A 22,780-nucleotide genomic window follows, 5' to 3' on the forward strand; every position below is an offset into this window, starting at 1 on the left:
TCTAACTGGAATAAACTTCTGATTGAGTAGAATCAGTAACCAATACTGCAAGTGTTAATTACCTCTGTTTCTTGTAACCAGTTGTGCTCTCTCCTGCCTCACCTCCCCAACCTCATTAACGATGAAACAAAGGCAGGATCCCAGCAAGGATGGCTGAGGAGGCCTCCGAAGAGAGGTTTGCTGTGAGAGGCTCATTGCCTACTGCTTTGTGTCCTCCGCTCCCTGCGACTCAGGCTTAGGGATGAACACAGCCAGAATCTTTTTTCCAAGGGCCTCTCCTAGTATTGAAGTGACTGACCTTTAGAAGGGTGGGCTCTGGTAAGGTTCAGGGCTTTCTCTGTCTACTTGGAAGTCTCAAGCTAGATCAGGATGGTTTCTGCCTTTCTCTCTTAGTGTTTCGGTCGAATGTCAGTAGACCTGGAAATGGACTTAAAAGAGAAGATAATTTGAGACTTGGAGCGCATTCCCAGATCATCGTAGTTTGAGTGCTTTGTGTTGCTCTGAGGCAGGGGCTGGGCTGAGTGCTCTCTGGGGCCTCGCAGCCCTGGAAGGTGTGGCCGCTGTCCCCACTCGCTAGACGGGACTAGACTCAGACAGCTGGTAAGTGGCAGGGCTTGGGGCCTAAACTCAGGTCTGACTTCCAAACCCAAGCTCTCAGCCACACATGACCTCCTGTCTTTCTTTCAGAGCTTTTTTGTACTTTCTGAAGAATGGGGGGGTGGGGCCCCCTTTCTCAATTTCTGTGTCATAGCTCTGTATATACCAAGCATGACCATTGATAAAACCATGGGCTTGGGGCCAGGCAGGACTTGCCCACATCCTTCACTCGCTTCCTCATCAAGACACCTCCGTCACCAGTGCACTTGGAGAAGTGACTGATTGTCTGTGGGCTGAGGTATCCAAGTCCACAAAATGAAGATAGTGATAACTGTCTTCCAGCATTGTTTGGATTTAAATGGTAGTATGTGGTGATAGAAATTAAAACGGTGGTATCTCCTGGAAGGGAGGAGTGGGAAAGGGTCAGGGAGGGGCTTTCTGGAGTGATGGAAATGTTCTCTATCTTGATTTGAGTAGGGGCTACATAGATGCATAAGTTGACCCAAACTCATCAAACTCTTAAAACTTAAAATACACTTTAGTGTATGCAAATTATCTTTAAATACATCAAACTCTTAAAAATTCTTAAAAACATCTCTTAAAAACAAACTTTTAAAAACATCAAACTCTTAAAACTTAAAATACACTTTAGTGTATGCAGATTATCTTTAAAAAGGTAAGGAGGGGCTTCCCTGGTGGCGCAGTGGTTGAAAGTCCGCCTGCCCGTGCAGGGAACATGGGTTCGTGCCCCGGTCTGGGAAGATCCCACATGCCGCGGAGTGGCTGGGCCCGTGAGCCATGGCTGCTGAGCCTGTGCGTCCGGAGCCTGTGCTCCACAACGGGAGAGGCCACAGCAGTGAGAGGCCCGTGTACCGCAAAAAAAAAAAAAAAAAAAAAAGGTATTGGAAAGCCAAAAAAGTACAGCACATAAAATTATTCTTTATGACTTTTTTTGTCTGTTTCACGGTAAGTGCCTTACAAAATGCCGTACCATTTTCCAAAAACATATTCATTTTTGTATAAATTTAGATCTGAAATGGGTGCTTAAAAAAGTATTTCCGTTTGGGGGCAAATTTCCTTAACTAACCCCCTTCCCCCAAAAAAACTCCCAATCCATAATTATAAGCTTTTCTTTCCCCCCTGCTCCAGGTCTTTAGAGTTTTCTGAAACTCTTTACTCCCATAAGCCATTTCTGCCATCAAATGGACAGCGTGTCTTTCTGGGGGAAATGATTGGTCATAACTGTTAGTGGCAGGTCTCTGAGGACTGATTTCACACGAAAGCTAGGAGGGAGGCATCACTGCTTCCTCTTGGCCTCTGTCTTTTGTGCTTGGCATCAGGCCACAGAGACCCCAGGTGAGCTAAGCCTGCGCTTTTGAAAACTTAACCTTCTTGTGATGTTTTCACTTGGTGAACGAAGCAGGAACAGTTTCTTGAGAAAACGCCTTTCTCTCCAGGAGGCCATCCTTCATCCGTGTCATTCTGCAGCGCCCTGACAACAGTGGGTTCCCCAGTGGGTGATTTCCCAGCCATTCTTTTGAGGGGATGGAGGTCAAGCAAGTTGGCCATTGCCTCTACTATCACTGGTGGATGGCAGGTTGCCACTCATTAGTCCCTTAGCCCATTTAAAAAATAACACTTGTGGGGACTTTCCTGTTGGCGCAGTGCTTAAGAATCCGCCTGCCAATGCAGGGGACTTGGGTTCGAGCCCTGGTCCAGGAATATCTCACATGTCACGGAACAACTAAGCCCGTGTGCCACAACTACTGAGCCTGTGCTCTAGAGCTCGCAAGCCACAACTACTGAGGCCCGCGTGCCACAACTAATGAAGCCTGTGTGCCTAGAGCCTGTGTTCTCAACAAGAGAAGCCACCGCATTGAGAAGCCTGCACACCGCAAGGAAGAGTAGCCCCCACTCACCTCAACTAGAGAAAGCCTGTGTGCAGCAACGAAGACCCAAAGCAGCCAAAAAATAAATAAATGAATACATTAAAAATGAATAAATAAATTCTAAAAAAATAACAGTTGTGTTTTACCAGCTATAAATGTAATATGTGTTTATTGTGGGAGGTCTGTAAAAAAAAAAAGCATAAAGAATAAAAAAAAAACAAAAACAGTCCTTTTTCAGTCCAGGGTATAGTTTTAAAGGTTTTGTGTTGTCAGTGCCCTCCAGCTGAAACCAGCAAGAGTATGTCTGTAGTCATAGTTGGGTTTGTTTTCTTGGTGCATTGAGGGAGAACTGTGGGGAGTCTCAGAAAGAGGACTCGGGCTTCTGGCGGGTGATTGTGGGAAGGACTCAGGAAGTGGGGCTTTGCTCTGTGTTGAATGCTGCTGGGAAACAGGGCTAATTCTGGGATTGGGTCTTAGTAATTCCTCACTTGAAGGCGGGAAGGATGGAATGGGGCTCTAATTGGTAAAGAAGCAGCCATGATGACCCTTATTGGTCATTTTTTGGGGGACGATGTCCTTGTTTTTGTCTGTGTTCAGACGTAATTACAGAGGGGCCTCGCTTGTGTCTTGATGCATCCGCTGCCGAGTTGCCTTGTCTGCTGGTGATGTGCTGTGGAGTCATTCACATTCTGTGGGAACCCCGAGGCCTCGGCGTGAGTGCTGGGCCAGCTCGTGGCCAGCAGGGGCTGCCTCCTCAGTGCTGTGCTCCAGATCCAGTAAAGACTCAGCCACTCTTGGAATCTTCAGCTATAGAATGTTCCCTATTCAAGAAAAGTTTTCTATTGGGAGTCTGGGATTAGCAGATGTAAACTATTATATATAGGATGGATAAACAAGGTCCTACTGTATAGCACGGGCAGCTATATTCAGTATCCTATGATAAACATAATGGAAAAGAATATTAAAAATGTGTATAACTGAGCCACTTTGCTGTACAGCAGAGATGGGCACAACGTTGTAAATCAGCTAGACTTCAATTAAAAAAAATAAAATTTGGTAAAAAAGAAAAGTTTTCTTTGAATACACACATGCCAGGTACCAGTCTCCTTTCCTGCGTCTGCTTAGATCAGACACTGCATCCATTTCTCTTACGGGGATGTACATGGTCGCTGGCAGTGCTCTTTAGGGAGACTCAGCGGATCTTACTGTTTGGGGAAGTACTAGTACAGGAAGTCTCCAATTTGCAATAACTTGCTTCCAAGAGTTTTTATGTCTTTTGTTGAGTACTTAGAAACACTTATTCCCTGTAAGGGGATGGTAGTTGAGACCCCACTCAATTTCCTGAAAGCTTGTTTCATGGGTAATTCAACGGAAAAGTGGCACTTTTAGCTGTTCCATTGTGCATAGCAGTAAGGAAACGGGACCTTGGCAGTGCTTTTGGCCACTTTAGGATACAGCCAGGGTGTTCATTTATACGGGTAGTGGGCACAAAGGAAGTCCTTGTAATGCAAGACTTAGTGGCAAACTGGTACTTGCAGGGTCAGCAGTGAAGCCAGTGTATGAGGCTGTCTGCTTGGAGTTTGGGGCAGGTTGGGGAGTGCATGCTTCTCCCAATGGGTTAGCCGACGCCCCAGCTCCCACCACTGGTTCCCCTGCTGGCCTAGTTGGCCTCTGATTTTAAGAGAAGCCAGAAACTCAGATTTTCCTGTGAATTCTCCCGAGTTGTCAACGCTGGGAGCAAACTTTGTTTTCAATGCAGTATACACTTGGACTAAGCAGAACACATCTGGAGGCCAGCTGCAGCACACTGGCTGAGAAAAGTAAATCAGGCCTGGTGCTGGGACCCTAGTGCCCCTGTGTTTGTCCCCTGGCAGGAAGAGATGTCAGGAGAAAGTGTGGTGAGCTCAGCGGTGCCAGCAGCTGCGACCCGCACCACTTCGTTCAAGGGCACGAGCCCCAGTTCCAAGTACGTGAAGCTGAACGTGGGCGGAGCCCTGTACTACACCACCATGCAGACGCTGACCAAGCAGGACACCATGCTGAAGGCCATGTTCAGCGGGCGCATGGAGGTGCTCACGGACAGTGAAGGTAAGCCCAGCCTCCGGGACGTGCCTCTGGGATAGTGAAGGTAAGCCCAGCCTCCGGGACATGCTTGTGGTCGAGGGCTTCCTTCCAGTTCAGAAAACCAACGTGAAACAGGCAGTGTCCACAGGCCCAGGTTTCCTGTTGTGCTCAGTGTTACTGGGCGTGCAGGGAGCCTTGAGAGTGAGTAACAGGAAGACTGGATCTAATCGGGGGGGGAGGGGGAGGTGGTCAAGGAGGGCTTCCCTGAGGAGGTGACACCTAAGCTGAGAGCTGAAGATGAGTAGGAGTCAGCGGGATGGGGGGATCATAATCTCGACTTAGCTGTTGATTTGCAGTGTGACTGTGAGAAAGTCACTTCCCCACCCCAGGCATCAGCTCTGTATAGTGGACGCTGGACTGGCTGCCCTGGTTGGCTCTCTTCCCATTCTCTCGGTCATGATTCTGTGATGTCAGAGTGAAACTCGAGTGTGACAGAGGTGGGAGCGTTTTCTCTGGACCGTTGTCCTCCTAGGATGGGGTCCTGATAAAAGGCTCACAAACCTGGATTTTGGAGTCTCAGCTCCCCATTTTCTTGTCTGGTGACCCTAATCAAGTTGTTTAGCCTGTCGTTGTCTCATTTCTCCATCTGGCAAATGGGCACAATGACACCCACACCGGGGGGACTGCTGGCCCATAGTAAGCATTCAATATATGTATATTCAATGCGTGGGTTTTTTGTTTTTGTTTTTGCTTGTTTTTAGTTGCGGCATGGGAACTTAGTTGTGGCATGCGGACTTCTTAGTTGCGGCATGCGAGCTTCTTAGTTGCAGCATGCATGCGGGATCTAGTTCCCTGACCAGGGATCGAACCCGGGCCCCCTGCATTGGGAGCGTGGAGTCTTACCCACTGGACCACCAGGGAAGTCCCCAGTGTGTGGTTTTTTTTTTTCTTTTTGTGGAAAGTCATGTTAATGAAAGGCAAAGAATTGTTTAAAGTGGTCCTACTTCCCATAACTACTTCCACCCACCTGGAACGCTCAGACCCCTGCAAGAGGGAGCATCCTTCTTTGGCTGGGTTTATGGGGCAGGTCACATGAGGTTTAAAGATGGCCCCATCCTTCATTCCTTGGCCTGAGCTTGCTTGAGACCAGGCCAGACCACGGCTTGGCTTGACCCTACCGTACCTGTTTCCGAGGCTGGCCTCTGTGCTGATGCCCCTGCCTTTCTCGAGATGGTAGTTCCTGGAAGAGTGGCGAGTTTTGACACAGGGGTGGGATTGGGGGCTCTGGGCCTGGTGTGCACAGCGCGTTCTCCTATGCTAAGTGGGCCACACCCTGGACTGTCGGCTAGTGGGGGCGTCTCCCTCTGTGTCCTGGAGAAGCCAGGCTGCTGGGGGACCTTCAGTCCCACTTCCCTGGGCTCCCCACAAACTCGGGTTTCTGGCCTAGCAGCAGGTGAATGAGGTCAGAGCCCCAGAGCTGCCTCAGTGCCCCACCCAGAAAACGCCAGGGTTTTTATGAGTAGGAGGATCCCCTCTGCTGGGCCGCACCCAGCATGGCCCGGGAGTATTTGTGGAAATCAAGACAATAGCACCCCAGCTGCTGAAGGAAGTGGACCTTATCTGAGACCCCACGATTGTTGTGGCCTTTCTTCCGCCCTGCCCAGCCTCTGGCGGGGCTCAGGAAAAGCGGCTGGCTTGCTTCCAAGGCAAAGTGGAAGCCGTGTCTCCTTAAGAGCCCTCACCTTGGTGGCTTGATGCTGTGTCACAAAGGAGACAGAGTCCACAAGCTTTCCCATCCCCCAACTGGGAGACGCACGAGAGTGGAACCATTGGGCCTGTGCAGGCTTCTAAACAGCTGCCAGAGGATGTCCTTCCTCGGTGCTTCGTGGAAAACCCAGCATCTCCAGGGAAGCAGTGCTGCCTTGACACTCCAAACCTCAGCTGTTTCCACTTCACAGAACTCCAGCCCCCTTCAAGTCATAATGAAAAGCTCACAGTATGGCCTTTTATGGGTTTTGTTTCATTTAAGCCTCACCTTAACCCTTTAAGGGGTGGCTGCTGTTACCAGTTGCTAAGGGAGAAATCCACATCTCAGAGAGGTGAAATGCTTTTTCAAAAGCTACAGGGCTGGAAATGATGAAGCTACTGAACCCGGGACTTGCTGGCTCTTACTGTCTGTTGTGCGTGGTTTGATGTGGGCCCAGCCCTAGGCCTGGTCGTCTGAGTGTGGCAGCCTTATGGTCCAACCACCAGCTTAGAGATGAAGCCCTTTTGGGCCTGGGATGTCAGGCTGAGTGTCTGGTCTTCCAGCCAGCGCTGTGCTGGCAGAGCAATCCTGTTGGCCCCTGGGGAGTACACTGCCCAGCCTGACCCATGGCCTAAGCACACCCTTGGATCTACAAAACGCGGTAGACTTTCTGCATCTCACAGCTTTACCCTGGCCTTCAGGCAGGAAGCTTGTCGCTGGCAGTGAAATTTGCCACAAACAGGCCCAAATGCCAAGTGCGGCTCACCCAGGCGAGTGAAGCCAGCAGGACGGCATGCTGGTTAAAGAACAGGGGCTCTGAAGATACCGAACAGTATATGCATTGTGTTGCTAGAAATCTGTACAGGATACCTGAGAAGCTGGTTGCTTCTGGGGAGGGGACCTGGGGTGCTGGGTGGGTGGCAGACTCTCTTGCACTACACGCCCTTCTGCCTGCCTGAGTTGTATACCGTGTGCACGTAATTCCTCAACAGAGAGGAGCGTGGGTGTTGGAGGTGGACCTGGATTTGAGTCCTGCTGTGTCCCATGGTAGCTGTCCCAGCTAACCGCTATGGAGCAGTTTCCTCGTATTGGGCATTGTGCTCACACAGGCTCATTTGCTGTTCACTGGTGATGTGAAACTAGTCGAGTGACTTTTTCTCTGAGCCTCTTTCCTCATTTAAAAGTTGCAAATGATAATGCTTTTCGGGGTTGTCATGGGGATTACATGAGGACGTTAGAAAGCCCTTGACAGAATGCCCGGCACTTTGGGAGACTCAGTAAATGGGGGCTGTCTGTTATTGCTTTAGTCCTGCCTGGGCTGGGGTGTAGAGGGGCCGGGGCTGTGGGGAAGGGTCTCAGTACGCTGTGGAGAAGTGGCCTGCCTTGGCCTTGTGGGATGAGGGTGTTGCGGTCTCACGTTCCCCCTACAGGGGTCGCTCTTCTGAGAGGACACGGTGGCAGTGATTAGGCCTTTCCCAGACTCCTCCCCAGAAAGGTTCAGTTCCTGCAGTGCTAGAATTTCTCCCAGAGCCCTTGTCATTGTCGTCATTGGCGGGTGGATTTATGTGGCCCTTTCGTAACACGACTTCTGTCCGGCCCTCACCTGTAGTTGCCTGCCTCGTCCCTGTTGCTTGTAGTACTTTCCCGCCTTAAATGGTGTCTGGTCTCTGGCTAATGTTTTTGGAGTAAGGAAGTCTATAAACTAGATCAGAGAAGAGAGTCATTAATCTAATTATCAGTAGGCATTCCCTAGAAAACCAGTGGGGCAGTGGAATAAGCAGGAAAACTGCAGTACCCGCAGGCCTCCTGCCTTATGCAAAATTCTGAAATAAGTTGAAAGCGTTTAAACTGCATAATGTAACAAACTCCCCTGTGCCCCGACTCAGACAAGGACTAAAACATTACCTGGACCCATGGGGCTTCTCTTTACCCTCTCTGCCTCTCTCCCTTCTAGCCATGACCTCTAAGTAGCTTGACTGTGGGGTCACTGGGGTGGATTTCAGTCTTTGCTGCACAGAGTCACCCGCAGAGCTAAACCTTGATGCCTGTCGTCCACCCACCCCACCGCCGCCCCCGCTCCTCAGCCAGATGTAACTGGACAGGGTGTGGTGGGCATTGGGACTTCAAGAGCTCGCTGTGGGATTCTAATGCGCGGCCAGGGCTGAGAACCACTGGTGTGGGGCTTTGCGTGAATTACTGTTACTACAGCTGTTTATGTCCGTAACCACCGTATAGTTGGTACATTTTTAAACATCATATAAACGGTGTTACATGTTATAGCTTGTACGTAGCCTTTTAGCTTTTGCTTTAGTGAGCGTTATGCCTGTGAGATTGATCCATGAAAAAACAGCTCTAGTTCACACATTTCCCTGAAGTAGAGTGTTCCATGCAGTTTATGGATCCATGTTCTGTGATGGTTATTTAGGCTGTTTCCAGCGTTCACTGTTAGGAATATTATCATTCTCCAACACTCTCCCAGTGCATGTGTGGGCTCTGCTTCCCAACCTTTGCCACATCATGGCACACCCAGAAAATAATATTTTTACTTTGGTGAATGAAGAAGCTCTGGAGTCCCCAGGCCCCAGCCAGCCCCCACAACCCCAGCCCAGGGCCCACAGCATTAAGGTCCTACCCACCATTGGGAGCTCTGTCCTGGAGTTGATTCCCAAGAGGGGAATTGGGGATCATATCCTCGACTTGATTAGGTGTTAGCGGTTGTGTCAGTTATCCTCCCCACAGGGGTCTGAATTTTTGCCAACACTGGGCACCTGTCATTGTTTACTTACTGCCAATCTGATGGTTATGATACAGTACTTTGTTGTTTTATTTAGCATTTCCAGTGCATTGAGTGACTTATGTTTATTGGCCATTGTGTTTCATCATTTAGCTGCCGGACAGTATCTTTACACATTTTCCTTTTTTCTTTCTTTGTAGAAGTATATATTCTGGATCATATTTCTTTGTGGTCTTATGTTGGTAAATATCTTCTCCCAGTCTGATTTGTTGACTTTGATACCTCGAAGTTTTTACATTATTTTTTACATTTAGATCTTTGATCTATTTCAGTCAGTGGTGCTCAACCAGAGATGATTTTTGACCCTCAGGGACACTTGGCAATATCCAGAGACATTTCTGGGTGTCACGTTTTGGGTGTGGGAATGCTATTGGGTGGAGGCCAGGGATGCTGCTACATACTCTATGGAGAGTCTCTCCATAACAAAGAATTACCCGGTCTAAAGTGTCACTAGTGCTGAGGCAGAGAAACCCTGCCCTAGAGATTCTGATTTAGGAATGAGGCTACTTCCAAGAGTCTGAATTTGTAACAAGGACCCAAGTACCTTAGGCAACTTATGAACAGGCAAGTTTGGGGACCATAAAAATCTAAATACCTTAGTATGGAGAAGGAGAGGTCAGTGAAAGCTCCCTGGAGGAGGTGGGGGAGGGAAGGAGAGAGGAAGTACCTGGTCTGCTGGCGGGGCTGGGAGGGGGCAAGCCTGGCAGTCCAGCCCCCCGTCTCTGAGCCAAGCCTCCTCCCAGGCACCCCAAAAACCACGCAGACCCCCTTCCTGGGGGCTGGAACATTCTGCCTCTGGATGCCGCTGCCACTCCTGTCTGTTCTCCAGTGATGATGACATATGTAAAGGGCTCACCATCAGAGACCTATTTGATGGCTGCTGGCAGACACGGCATTGTGCTCTGTGCTTCCTGTACATTCTCTCATCTTACCTTTATGCCAGCCCAGGGAGGAACCATTTTTAGAACAGGAAACCGTAGGACAGAGAGGTTTAAGTGAGACACTAACGTCATCCAGCAAGTAGGTGCAGAGCTGGGTTTCCAGTACAGGCCTGTGCTGTCTCACTCAACCCGTCCCAGAGCCTCCGGGTCTACACCCCTCACTCTTCTTTCCAGCCCTGCCAAAGGGTCCAGGGAGCCCAGGTCGCCCTGACCTGGCTTGGCTCCCCTTAGCTTGTCTATATGCCGGGGACTGGAGCTGACTGTTTCAAAGGGATTGATTCCTGCTTTGAAAGCAACTAAAATATTTTGAAGTCAAAATGCTAATTGAAACCTCATGGAGAGTGCGCCTGGCTCTGCTCTTTTTTTTTGCCCTTATTTGTCCAAAGTATGATTCCTTCACCACACGCATTTCCTGACAGCATTCTTGAGCCAGAGCCCAGTGTCACGGTCCGCCTGTTCGTTTATGGAAACTCTGGACTGTCACTTGGGTAATTGATTTCAGGGGCCCTCGTTCTTTCTGAGTGGCTGCGTTGTCCACACATCAAAGGCAGACGAGGACATTTTCTTCCCAGAGCAGCTGGGTGGAATTTGTTGCCCTTTCTCCCAAAGACTGAGGTTCTACGTGTCTTCTCAATTTCGTATGATGAAAAGAGTTTTCCTACGAGTTCCTTGCTTGTTCTTTGTGGTTTAGTTCTGCCTCCCCAGCTTTTGGGAGTGTCCCTGAACCTCTCTGAGCCTCTGTTTTCATCTGAGGAAAATGCAGGGGAATGAGCCTCCATCAGCAAGAACTGTTGGGAAGATAATACGGTCTTTCCATACCTTGTCGGCTTGCTGGAAGGAGAGCACTTGATCCACAGTAACAACAGGGGTCACAAGCTGGTGGCCAGCAGGCCCTGTTTTGGCTGCCCTGTGGTGGGTTAATGACAGGTTTTAAAAAAAAAATCAGTTTACTGTTCTTTAGAAGTCTGGAGATTTCACAGGGAAATCTGCATTTTTGGCTTCTCCTGGAACATCAGGGGCTCTCTCAGCCCTGGGCCTCATTCCTGCCTGGCCAGTTTTGGCTAGAGTGGGAAGAACCCCCTTGGGGGTCGGGGGCGGGGAGAGGCAGGGCCTGGGCTGTGGTCCGCCCTGCCCACCTGCACCTGGTTATCCTGTGTGCTCAAGGCCCCTGTAGGCATCTGAGCTGCAGGACAGATACTGAATCCGCACTTCGTTGTCTCAGCTGGAGAAAGGAGCGGGAACATAATGTCCAGTGGGCACTGTCAAGGTGACAGGATTTACCACACCTGTGAAGGCCTCGTTGTCCTTCCTCGGATCCAGGGTCTGACTCCAGGCCACACATTTGCTTTGTGTTTGCCGAGATTGGGGATTAACTTCTTGCTGTACTCAGGAAGCCGTAGCAGCGTGGAAGTGCCACGCAGAAGGCTCTGGAGGGACGAGACGGGACCTTTAACCAAAGGCCCAGGAACCGTGGACTGAGGAGTAGTTGCAAAGCGGAACATGGAAATGGCCTCCTTGTCAACTCTCCTGGTGATGGCGGCAAAGAGCACTAACCAGTGCACTAGAACACCTGAGCACACTTGGCGGGGCTGCACTCGGGGGAGGCGGGCCGACTTGTGACCTGCCCTTGGCCTCCATTGGCCTCTGCTGCCGATCCAGGGCCCGGGGTCTGAGGAGGATTTGGGAAGACATAGTGGTCTTAGGAGTGGAAACCTGGCTCTTTTCCCAAGCTGAGGGAAAGCAGGGGCAGAGAATTGAGTGATTCCTGTGTGAACCTCCTAACTTCCCTGGGCGCTGGCGTTTCCTCACCTGCAGTGCGCAGCAGGAGACTTGGGGCCCCCTTCCCGGGGTGACCCTGCTTATCGGGAAGGCCGGGACTTCTCCGTCTGTCTGGCTTCACGTTTTCTCTTGAGATGTACTTGGTCTTCACCTCAACCCTGCTTCCCCTTCTGGTACCTCCTCCTCCGCTGCCCAGGCTCCAGTCCTCTTTCCTCTTCCCAGTAGCATTTGCATTTCATTGGAGGAATTTCGAGAAGCGAAGCCCCATAGCGGCCCTGCAGACCAGGGCCAGGACTGGAGACTGGAGAAGACACTGAGAAGCGGCAGGACTCGCCTTGTCCCCACCCACAAGGCACGATTTCGCACTGTGCCTGGTTCCCGTCAGCAGCTGGAATGTGTTTCTGTATCTCATGAATGCCAGCGCCATCTCCCCAAGTTAGACTGAACTGCTTGAGGGCAGGGTCTGGCTGGTGACCATTTTATCTCTGATCGCTGTCATTAGCCACTAAACACTTGTTTGGGGGGTTACGGATGGAATTTTCTGTGGTGGTGCTGGTGAGTGCCTGGGGGTCACCCTTGGGAGTCAGATGTCACAGCCTGCAGCAGTGAGCCGTCTGCTTCCTTAGAAATGGCTCTGTTATTTGGGAGTCTGAAAAAAAAAGCTTTGTTGTGAAAGGGAATAGATATTTTCACACCAGAAGCCTTTCCCCTGTCAATGGGATGTGCTCATTTGGACCCATTTTATCCAGGTGTGGGGTAGGCCCTCTTGCGATATTCTTAACATAGGGATTTTTGAGGTACTTTAGGAACATGCTTTTAGGCCCCAGGGGCCGTGGACTTCCCTGGCAGTCCAGTGGTTAAGACTCCGTGCTTCCTTTGCAGGGGGCACCGGTTCAATCCTTCCTTTGGTGTGGCCAAAAAGTTAAAAATAAATAAAATAAAGGAGCCCAAACCAGTGAGTCTGGGGTGTGCTTGTCTGCAGCCAGCGGGGCCTGGTCAGCCCTTTGCTGGTAGCTGGGCACGTGGGGCCACAACCCTCTCTGTGGTCCTGCTCTCCCCGGAGGTGGTGGGAGCCAAGAGACACCCCAGCTCTCCTCCCCCCTCCTCCCACCACAGGCTGGATCCTCATTGACCGGTGTGGGAAGCACTTTGGTACCATACTCAACTACCTTCGTGACGGGGCGGTCCCCTTGCCTGAGAGCCGCCGGGAGATCGAGGAGCTGCTGGCAGAAGCCAAGTACTACCTGGTCCAGGGCCTGGTGGAAGAGTGCCAGGCAGCCCTGCAAGTAGGTATCACCCTTTCTCCCCGTGTGGGCGGGGAGAGCCCCAGACTCGTCTGCCTTTCTCATTGTCCCCCTCCCTCATTGAGCTGTTGTGAGAGTTAATGAGTTGACCCCGGAGCTGCTCCCCTCTGGCCTGCGCGACCCCCGAGAGGCTTCCCTGTGATGCCGAGGCCACCTGACTGCTCTCTGGCTTATTTCAGCCCCCATGGTGTTGGGTCCTCTCCCTGTGTGCATTGTAACCCTTCAGTACCGAGCCATGGGGTGTGAAACCTGATCCTTTTCTGGACTCATTGGGAGACTTATTCTCATCCCACAAGTCATTGTTGAGAGCCCAGCGTAATCTCTACAGACAGACACCCCTTACTCCTCAGCTGGAGCTGGGGAAGGACTGCTGGGGTCAAGTCTAGGGACAGTAAAATCCCTACAAAACCAGAACACTTCTAGATGTAGCCAGCAGCCATTTATTTCAAGGCACGTTAAGACATGGCAGAGAATCAGAAGAACCCCTTTGCGTTGTCCTAGGAATTGGATCTGTAAATGTGAGGCTCTTGGGTGGCTCTCCACTGGGACAGTACCCACAATGCCAGTCTGCCTGAGGAACTGTTATTTGCCTGAGGAGCTGTTATTTGCACCACCCCTGCCGCTACTGCGAGTCTGTGAACTCCCTGTAAATCTAACTGAATGTTGTAGCTTTTACTTTGTTATTTTTTATTTCATTTGTATGTTTATTAAAGTAATGCATGTAAAGTGTTTACCAAGACAAGTTAGTATTGTAAGCTAGGTTGATGTCAAAAACACTACCATACGCCTTCCACCCACTCCCACCCCTGCAGCAGCCTCTTTTAATTCTTGCAGCAGTTCTTTACTTACCTATTTCTTATACTATTTATTGATTTTTCAGTTTACCACATTATCTACTGGCGTTTCTGTAGAAAATTAAAATTTAGCTCATGCACCACCCCAGCCACTACCAAACTTGCCTGCACATATTCCTTCTCCCAGTATAGTTTATCACAGTTTTGATTAAATCCGTACTCAGAGTTTACGTTGAGTTGTGTAAATATTGTTAACAGTTGAGCCACAGAGTATACAGTGATTATTTCCTTTCTCGTGTAACTTTTCAGTTTGCCAGAATTAGTGATTGCTTCATTGTCTTTTGTTTGCTTGGTTTTCTAAGCACACATCCCTAATTCAGCCCTAAATTCTCAGAAACTTCAGTCTCCTTCTGGTATGTTCAGACACATCAGGGAATCTCTGTTTCATCTTTGTCTTAGAGACATGCCCTCTGGGTTCCTTTTTGTGGTTTCTGTTAGTCTGAGATTAAACCTCCAGGACTGACCTCGTAGTTTCTGTCGCCCATATCCTTCTATTTTCTCAGAGGGTTTTTTCAGTTTTATCTTTTCAACGCTTCTATTGAATTTTTCATTTCTGCTATCGTATTTCTGACTCCCGAGAGCCTTTTCTAGCTCTCCGAGTGCTCTTTTTTATATAGCACGCTGATCTTGTTTCATGGGATGTGGTATCTGCTCTCATCTGTCTGATGATACTATTTGAAGTTTCCTTTCTGCTGCCTTCACTGTGTGACTCCTTCTCTTACTTTTTCTCTTTGTTTTGGTTTCAGTCTCATATTTGAGAGGCTTTCCGGGTATAATCTGATGGTCCTTGGTCTGTTGAAATTCAAGAGTAAAGGCTCTGAAACACTGTATGTATTGTTGTCCAGTGGCTTCAGTGGCACACGATAAGGCTGGCTTTTCCAGTGGGAACTCTCAAGGTCAGAATCTGTAAGCCTTTTTTTTTTTTTGGACAGGTGGTTCCCTGTAGAGGAATCCTCCACTCTCTTGCCTGGTGGGTATAAGCCCAACTGGCTGCCTTCTGAGATCTGAGTAGGAGAAGGGGCTGGGGTGGGGGTAGGGCTCACCATTTAGTGTGTAGATGGTTCACTTAATCTCCCGTTTTCGGAATAGCAGCTCAGCCCTGTCCTCTCCTGTACAAACTGCTCCAGGAAAGTGGACTTTTCTCCTGCCCGGCTGGGGTAGGGGATCCATCTGGAGGTCTCACCAGTGCTTCTGTCGACTAGCAAGCAACCCTCTGCTCTTGCTCTGAGCCCACCAGCCTTCAAAGCTGTGGATTCTTTCCCATCTGCCAACTTAGGTTTCAGCATTCTCCTCCTTGGTTATCACTCACTTGAGACCTGCTTTCCAGACTTGAATTTTTGACATCTTTTGTCTGCTGACCTCACTTTTCCCATTCTTTCTCTCCTTATGGGCTTATAATTCCTCTGCAGTCATTGCAGTGGGGTTTTAGGAGCTTTGATGCAATCATATTTCATCTGCCATATTTAGGGCTTATTTTTGAGTGGCTTCCTGGGCTGTGAAATGTGTCATTGTTGTTAGTATTTATATGCCAAGCACCCTGGCATATAACAGTCCTGGCCAAAGAGCGGGTTCACTGGAGAACTCCACTCCTGGCCGTCCCCCATCCTACTTCACTGGTGCTGAGAATCCTCCTCTCTTCCCAGCCACGGCTGCCCCATCTCCCCTCGCCAGAGTCCGTCTTTGCCCGGCAGGCCAGCTTAAACAGTTCAATGCTGGGCAGGCCTCCCAGGCTGAAAGCATGTTTTGTTCCAGCAGAACAAAGATACTTATGAGCCTTTCTGCAAAGTTCCTGTCATCACCTCATCCAAGGAAGAACAGAAACTTATAGCGACTTCAAATAAGGTATGGTGGAGGCAACCTTGTGGCATTTCTTTTGCTACCAAAAGTGATGGAGGTTATTCTGAGTAAGTTTTGGAATAAAAATGTGCGAAATTGCCTGGGCAAGGCCTGAGAAGGGGTCAGGAATGGGAGAGTATAGCTCATCTTTTGTTTCTCCTGGTGCTGGCTCACGCAGTCTCCCTCGCCAGCCCCACCCCAGCCAGCAGGCTATGCTTATCTGCCTCTTCAGGCGGATGGCAGGGCTCCAGTGCTGTGGGAAGCCGGTGGTCCTTCGCACCTGCACTCCAAGTGACTCTCTTCTTCCTTTTTTTTAAAACAACCCACAGCCAGCCGTGAAGTTGCTCTACAACAGAAGTAACAACAAATACTCGTATACCAGGTAAGGTGTTGGCCAGAAAAGACATCTGCACTCACACCAGCCAGGCCCAGCTCCCCTCGTTCCCTTCAGATGAGGGTGGCCTTTTTGCACCTCTAGAATGCCCAGATGGATTGATAGATATGAAATCAAATGCACACATACCATAAAATTCACCGTTTAAAAATACACAATTCAGTGTTTTTTAGTATATTCAGAGTTGTGCAACCATCACCACTTACCTAATTGTAGACCATTTTCATCACCTCAGAAGGAAACCTATTACCTGTTAGCAGTCACTCCCCATGGCCCCCACCCTCTTATCTCCCCCAGCCCTAGGCAACCACTACTTTGCTTTCTGTTTCTATGGATTTGCCTGCACCGGACATTTCATATATGTAGAATCTTATGTTGCTTTTTGTGTCTGGCTTCTTTCACTTAGCATAACGTTTTCAAAGTTCATCCATGTTGTAGCACGCATCAGTACTTCATTCATTTTATGGCTGAAAAATACTCCATTGTTCAGACAGACTACATTTTGCTTGTCCATTCATCAGTTGATGGACAGTTAGGGTTGTTGCCACCTTCTGGCCGTTAGGAATAATGCTGCTGTGGACATGCATGTACACATACATGTTTTCATTTCTCTTGGGTGGATACCTAGGAGTGCAATTGCTGGGTCATATGGTAACTCTACGTTTAATCACTTGAAGACCTGCCGAACTGTTTTCCAAAGTGACTATTGCCATTTTATGTTCCCACTAGCAATGTATACAGGTTTCTAGAATGCCTTTTGGCTCTTGGGAACATGTGGCTCTAAATCAGGAACTTATGGTTTGTAGGGGCATTAGATGAAGTATTCAAGACCCATAAATGGACCCAGGATAAAAAGTCTCCCTCGGGCAGGTCACTCAGCCTCTCATGTGGCTCTGTGGGGCTCTCCTCCATGTCCCCGACCTGGTGCCTCTGCCTGCAGACCCCGTGGTTTCAGCATTTCATTCCTGGCTGTTGCACAGCAGGGCGTCCGCCCTAGCTCGCTAGTGAGGAGCGCAGACTTAGAGGTCAGAGCTGCCTTTTTGAGGCTCAGCTCTGCCATTTATTAGTTTTTGGCCTCAGCCAGTTCCCTAATTTCTCTGACCCTTGCTTTCCTTTGAGCTTTGGGGACTGTAGTGCCTTCTTCACGGGCTTACTGTGAGGTTGAAAAGGGATGTTGGAGATAATGGGCCCGGTGTGTAGAAACACTCCCCCACTAGTGGTGGCTGTTAACACCAGCTTGTAATCAATCACCTTATCAAATGCTCTTTTGCAGCAATTCTGACGACAATATGTTGAAGAACATCGAACTGTTTGATAAGCTATCGCTGCGCTTTAATGGAAGGGTCCTGTTCATAAAGGATGTCATTGGGGACGAAATCTGCTGCTGGTCCTTCTACGGCCAGGGCCGCAAGATCGCTGAAGTCTGCTGTACCTCTATTGTCTACGCCACCGAGAAGAAACAGACCAAGGTAAGGGCCTCCAGAGGACGGTTCTGAGTGGCTAGTCTGAAATCTGTATTTGAAAAACTTCCCTTTCTCCTTGAGCAAAATACACTTCAAGAGGGAAAGGCTCTAAAAATGCTTTCCTTGACTCATGACTGCTCATTGTTCAAATATTCATTCTCTTTTGGGCCCTGGAAAGATCCAAATGTAGGCTTGGAAAAACAGAATGGCGTTTTCTTTCTGACACCCAGTAAGTATAGACAGTCATACTGCTCATGGGTTCCTTTTCTGTAAAGGTTGATTCAGACGGGTCCTTGTACCCGTGTGTACCCTGCTGCCTGCATTTTCTCCTCTGTCATCAACGATCTGACCCCACCTGTGCCAGCTCCTTGCCGTCTTCCTCTCAACGCTGTTTCCCACCACACTGGCCCCATCCATCTCACTCATCAGGAGCAGTGCTACCTTCAAGGTCTTGACCTTGGCCTTCTAGTCGTGAGCCCCTACTTCCTTGTCATCTGTCCTCCTCTTACCCACCGACTTGGGCAGCCCTCCACCCTCACGGGGCCCTCTCAGCACTCCTCGTGAATCTGGGTGGCTTCTTCCCGGCATGTGACTCCCTGACTGATCTGGACTCTGGACCCATTTTTATGTCATCCTCTGCAAACCAGTGGACCTGACCTCTCCCTTGGCTTCTGTCCCTGTGCTGTTTTGCAAAGCTAGATCACGCTGCCGAGTGTGGTTAGAGATCTGGTCCACTGTTAATTGATATTCACTCCCTTTAGGTTTCTGCTTGCCTACCCTCCTCCTTAGGCTATGTGACTGGGTTGTTTTTTGTCTTTTGTTTTCCTCCCTTCTATTTTTTTCTTTTTATTGAAGTATAGTTGATTTATAATGTTGTGTTAATTGCTGTACAGCAGAGTGACTCAGTTATACATATACACATTCTTTTTCACATTCTTTTCCATTATGGTTTATCACAGGATATTAAATATAGTTCCCTGTGCTATACAGTAAGACCTTGTTGTTTATCCATCCTATATATACCAATTTGCATCTGCTAATCCCAAACTCCCAATCCATCCCTCTCCCATTCTATTCTCTGTGTCTATGATTCTGTTTCATAGATAGGTTCATTTGTGTCATAATTTAGATTCCACATATAAGTGATACCATATGGTATTTGTCCTTCTCTTTCTGACCTACTTCACTTAGTATGATAATCTCTAGTTGCATACATGTTGCTGCAAATGGCATTTCTTTCTTTTTTATGGCTGAATAGTAGTCCATTGTATATATGTACCACATCTTCTTTATCCATTCATCTGTTGATGGACATTTAGGTTGTTTCCATGTCATGGCTATTGTGAATAGTGCTGCTATGAACATAGGGGTGCATGTATCTTTTTTTGAATTATAGTTTTGTCTGGGGATTGCAGGATCATATGGTAATTCTGTTTTTAGTTTTCTGAGGAAAACCTCTACGCTGTTTTCCACAGTGGCTGCACCAACTTACATTCCTACCAACAGTGTAGGAGGGTTCCCTTTTCTCCACACCCTCTCCAGCATTTGTTATTTGTAGACCTTTTTCTTTTTTTTGAAGGTATTTTATTTAATTTTTTTGTGTTTAATTTTTTAATTTTTATTTTATATTGGAGTATAGTTGATTAACGATGTTGTGTAGACTTTTTAATGATGGCCATTCTGACTGGTGTGAGCATGTAGTTCATTGTAGTTTTGACTTGCATTTCTCTAATATTTAGTGATGTTGAGTATCTTTTCATATGCCTATTGGCCTTCGGTATTCTTTGGAGAAATGTCTCTTTAGGTTTTCTGCCCATTTTGCGATTGGTATGTTTGGTTTTTTGTTGTTGAGTTGTATGAGCTGTTTGTATATTTTGGAAATTAAGCTCTTGTTGGTTGCATTATTTGCAAATATTTTCTCCCATCCTATATATTGTCTTTTCGTTTTGTTTATGGTTTCCTTTACTGTGCAAAAGCTTGTAAGTTTGATTAGGTTCCATTTGTTTATTTTTGTTTTTATTTCTATTGCCTTGGGAGACTGACCTACATTGGTATGGTTTATGTCAGAGAATGTTTTGCCTATGATCTTTTCTAGGAGGTTTATGGTGTCATATCTTACGTTTAAGTCTTTAAGCCACTTTGAGTTTATTTTTTTGTGTGGTGAGAGGGTGTGTTCTAACTTCATTGATTTACATGTGGCTGTCCAATTTTCCCAACACCGCTTGCTGAAGGGACTTTTTCCCATTGTATATTCTTGCCTCCTTTGTTCAAGATCAATTGACTGTAGGTGTGTGGGTTTATTTCTGGGCTCTCTATACTGTTCCATCGATCCATATGTCTGTTTCTATGCCAATACCACACTGTTTTGATCACTGTAGCTTCGTAGTATTATCTGAAGTCTGCGATGGTTATGCCCCCTGCTTTGTTCTTTTTTTTCAGGATTGCTTTGGCAATTCTGGGTCTTTTATGGTTCCATGTGATAGGACTATTTGCTCTAGTTGTGTGAAAAATGTCATGGGTGATTTGATAGGGATCATGTTAAATCTGTAGATTGCTTTAGGTAATATGGCCATTTTAACAATATTAATTCTTCCAGTCCAGGAGCATGGGATATCTTTCCATTTCTTTGAATCATCTTCAGTTTCCTTTATTAACGTTTTATAGTTCTCAGCATATAAGTCTTTCACCTCCTTGGTGAGGTTTATTCCTAAGTATTTTATTTGGGGGGTTGTGATTTTAAAAGGTATTGATTTTTTTTTACATTCCCTTTCTGATACTTCATTGTTGGTGTGAAGAAATGCAACCAATTTCTGTATGTTAATCTTGTGTCTTGCTACCTTGCTGAATTCATTTACCAGTTCTAGTAGTTTTTGTGTGGAGTCCTTAGGGTTTTTCTGTATATAGTATTATATCATCTAAATATAATGACAGTTTTACCTCTTCCCTTCCAATTTGGATACCTTTTATTTTTTTTTCTTATCTGATTACTGTGGCTAGGACTTCCAATACTATGTTGAATAGAAGTGGTTACAGCAGGCATCCTTGTCTTGTTCTAGATTTTAGCGGGAAGGCTTTCAGCTTTTCACCATTGAGTATTATATTGGCTGTGGGTTTGTCATAAATAGTTTTTACTATTTAGAGATATGTCCCCTCTATACCCACTTTGGTAAGAGTTTTTATCATGAATGGATGTTGCATTTTTGTTAAATGTCTTTTCTGCATCTATTGAGATGATCATGTGGTTTTTGTCTTTTCTTTTGTTTATGTGGTGTATCACATTGATTTGCATATGTTGAACCATCCTTATGAATTTGGGATGAATCCCACTTGGTTGTGATGTAAGATCTTTTTTATGTGTTGTTGGATTTGGTTTGCTAATATTTTGTTGAGAATTTTTGCACCTGTACCATCAAAGATATTGGCCTGTAATTTTCTTCTTTGGTGGTGTCTTTGTCTGGTTTTGGTATCAGAGTGATGGTGGCTTCATAGAATGTCCTTGGCAATGTTCCCTCCTCTTCAGTTTTTTGGAAGAGTTTGAGAAGGATAGGTATAAGTTCTTGTTTGTATGTTTGGTAGAATTTGCCTGTGAAACTGTCTGGTTCTGGACTGTTGTTTGTAGAGAGTTTTTAAATTATAGATTCTATTTCAGTTCTATTGATCAGTCTGTTCAAATTATCTATTTCTTCTTGATTCAATTTTGGTGGGCTGTATGTTTCTAGAAACTTGTCCATTTCTTCTAGGTTGTTGAATTTGTTGGCATATGATTGTTCTTAGTATTCCCTTATGGTTTTTTGTATTCCTGTGGTATCAGTTGTTATGTCTCCTTTTTCATTTCTAATTTGTTTATTTAAGTTCTCTCTCTTTTCTTCTTCGTGAGCTTGGCCAGAGGTTTATCAATCTTGTTTATCCTTTCAAAGAACCAGCTCTTGGTTTTATTAATTTTTTTATGTTGTTTTTTTAATCTCTATTTATTTCCCCTCTGATCTTTATTATTTCCTTCCTTCTGGTGACTAGGTTTTGTTTTTTTCTTCTTTTTCTAATTCTTTTAAGTGGTAGGTTAGGTTGTTTATTTGAGATTTTTCTTATTTTTTTGAGGAAGGCCTGTATCTCTATGAAGTCCCCTATAAGAACTGCTTTTGCTGCATCCCATAGATTTTGTATGGTTGTGTTTTCATTGTCACTTGTCTCAAGGTATTTTTTAATTTCCTCTTTGATTTCATCATTGACCCATTGGTTTTTTAGTAGCATGTTGTTTAGTCTCCATGTAATTTTTTTTTCTCATTTCTTTTTCTGTGGCTAATTTCTAGCTTCATGCTGTTGTGTCAGAAAAGATGCTTGAGGTAATTTCTGTACTCCTAAATTTGTTGAGGCTTGTTTTGTGCCCTAGTTATGTGGGTCAATCCTAGAGAAAGTTCCATGTGCACTTGAAAAGAATGTGTATTCTGGTTTTTTGGGATGTAATGTCGTGAAAATATCAATTAAGTCTAACTGTTCTATTGTATCATTTAGTATTTCTGTTGCCTTATTGAGTCTCTGTCTGGAAGATCTGTCCATTGATGTGAGTGGGATGGTAAAGTCTCCTACTGTTGGGTTGGCCAAAAAGTTCATTCAGGTTTTCCTGGAAGATGTTACAGAAAAACCCGAACTTTTTGACCAACCCAATATTCCTGTCAATTTTCTCCCTTTATATGTCTGTTAGTATTTGTTTTATGTATTTGGGTGCTCTTATATTAGGAGTATATATGTTGATGAGTATAAAGTCCTTTTCTTGTATTGATCCTTTTATCATTATATAGTGTCCTTCTTTATCTTTCTTTATGGGCTTTGGTTTAAAGTCTGTTTTTTTGTTGTTGTTGTTGTTTGTTTGTTTGTTTTGTGGTACACGGGCCTCTCACTGTTGTGGCCTCTCCCGTTGTGGAGCACAGGCTCCGGACGCGCAGGCTCAGCGGCCATGGCTCACGGGCCCAGCCTTTCCACGGCATGTGGGATCTTCGCAGACCAGGGCATGAACCCGTGTCCCCTGTATCAGCAGGCGGACTCTCAACCACTGCACCACCAGGGAAGCCCTGTTTTGTCTGATATTAGTATTGCGACCCACACTTTCTTGTCACTTCTGTT

General features: G+C 46.8%; 1 protein-coding gene across 7 annotated transcripts in view; it reads left to right on the forward strand.

Moving 5' to 3' along the window:
* The window catches only part of KCTD10 (potassium channel tetramerization domain containing 10), a 44,684-nt gene that overhangs the window by 2,938 nt on the left and 18,966 nt on the right, over positions 1–22,780 (forward strand). For 6 of the 7 annotated variants that reach the window (XR_016387513.1, XR_016387516.1, XR_016387514.1 and 3 more), the window contains exons 2-6: positions 4,361–4,574; positions 12,928–13,097; positions 15,722–15,811; positions 16,135–16,187; positions 17,473–17,668. Coding sequence is in view for 2 of the 7 variants with exons in the window: in XM_022550881.3 (XP_022406589.1) it covers positions 4,361–4,574; positions 12,928–13,097; positions 15,722–15,811; positions 16,135–16,187; positions 17,473–17,668 (723 nt within the window). In the remaining 5 variants the exon portion in view is untranslated. The remainder of the gene's footprint in view (positions 1–4,360; positions 4,575–12,927; positions 13,098–15,721; positions 15,812–16,134; positions 16,188–17,472; positions 17,669–22,780) is intronic. The other variant, XM_030764332.2, reaches the window with a different exon arrangement.

Source organism: Delphinapterus leucas, chromosome 14, assembly GCF_059928025.1.
Source record: "Delphinapterus leucas isolate spDelLeu-1000000601 "Yukka" chromosome 14, BTC_Dleu_Yukka2, whole genome shotgun sequence".
Lineage (NCBI taxonomy): Eukaryota > Metazoa > Chordata > Mammalia > Artiodactyla > Monodontidae > Delphinapterus > Delphinapterus leucas.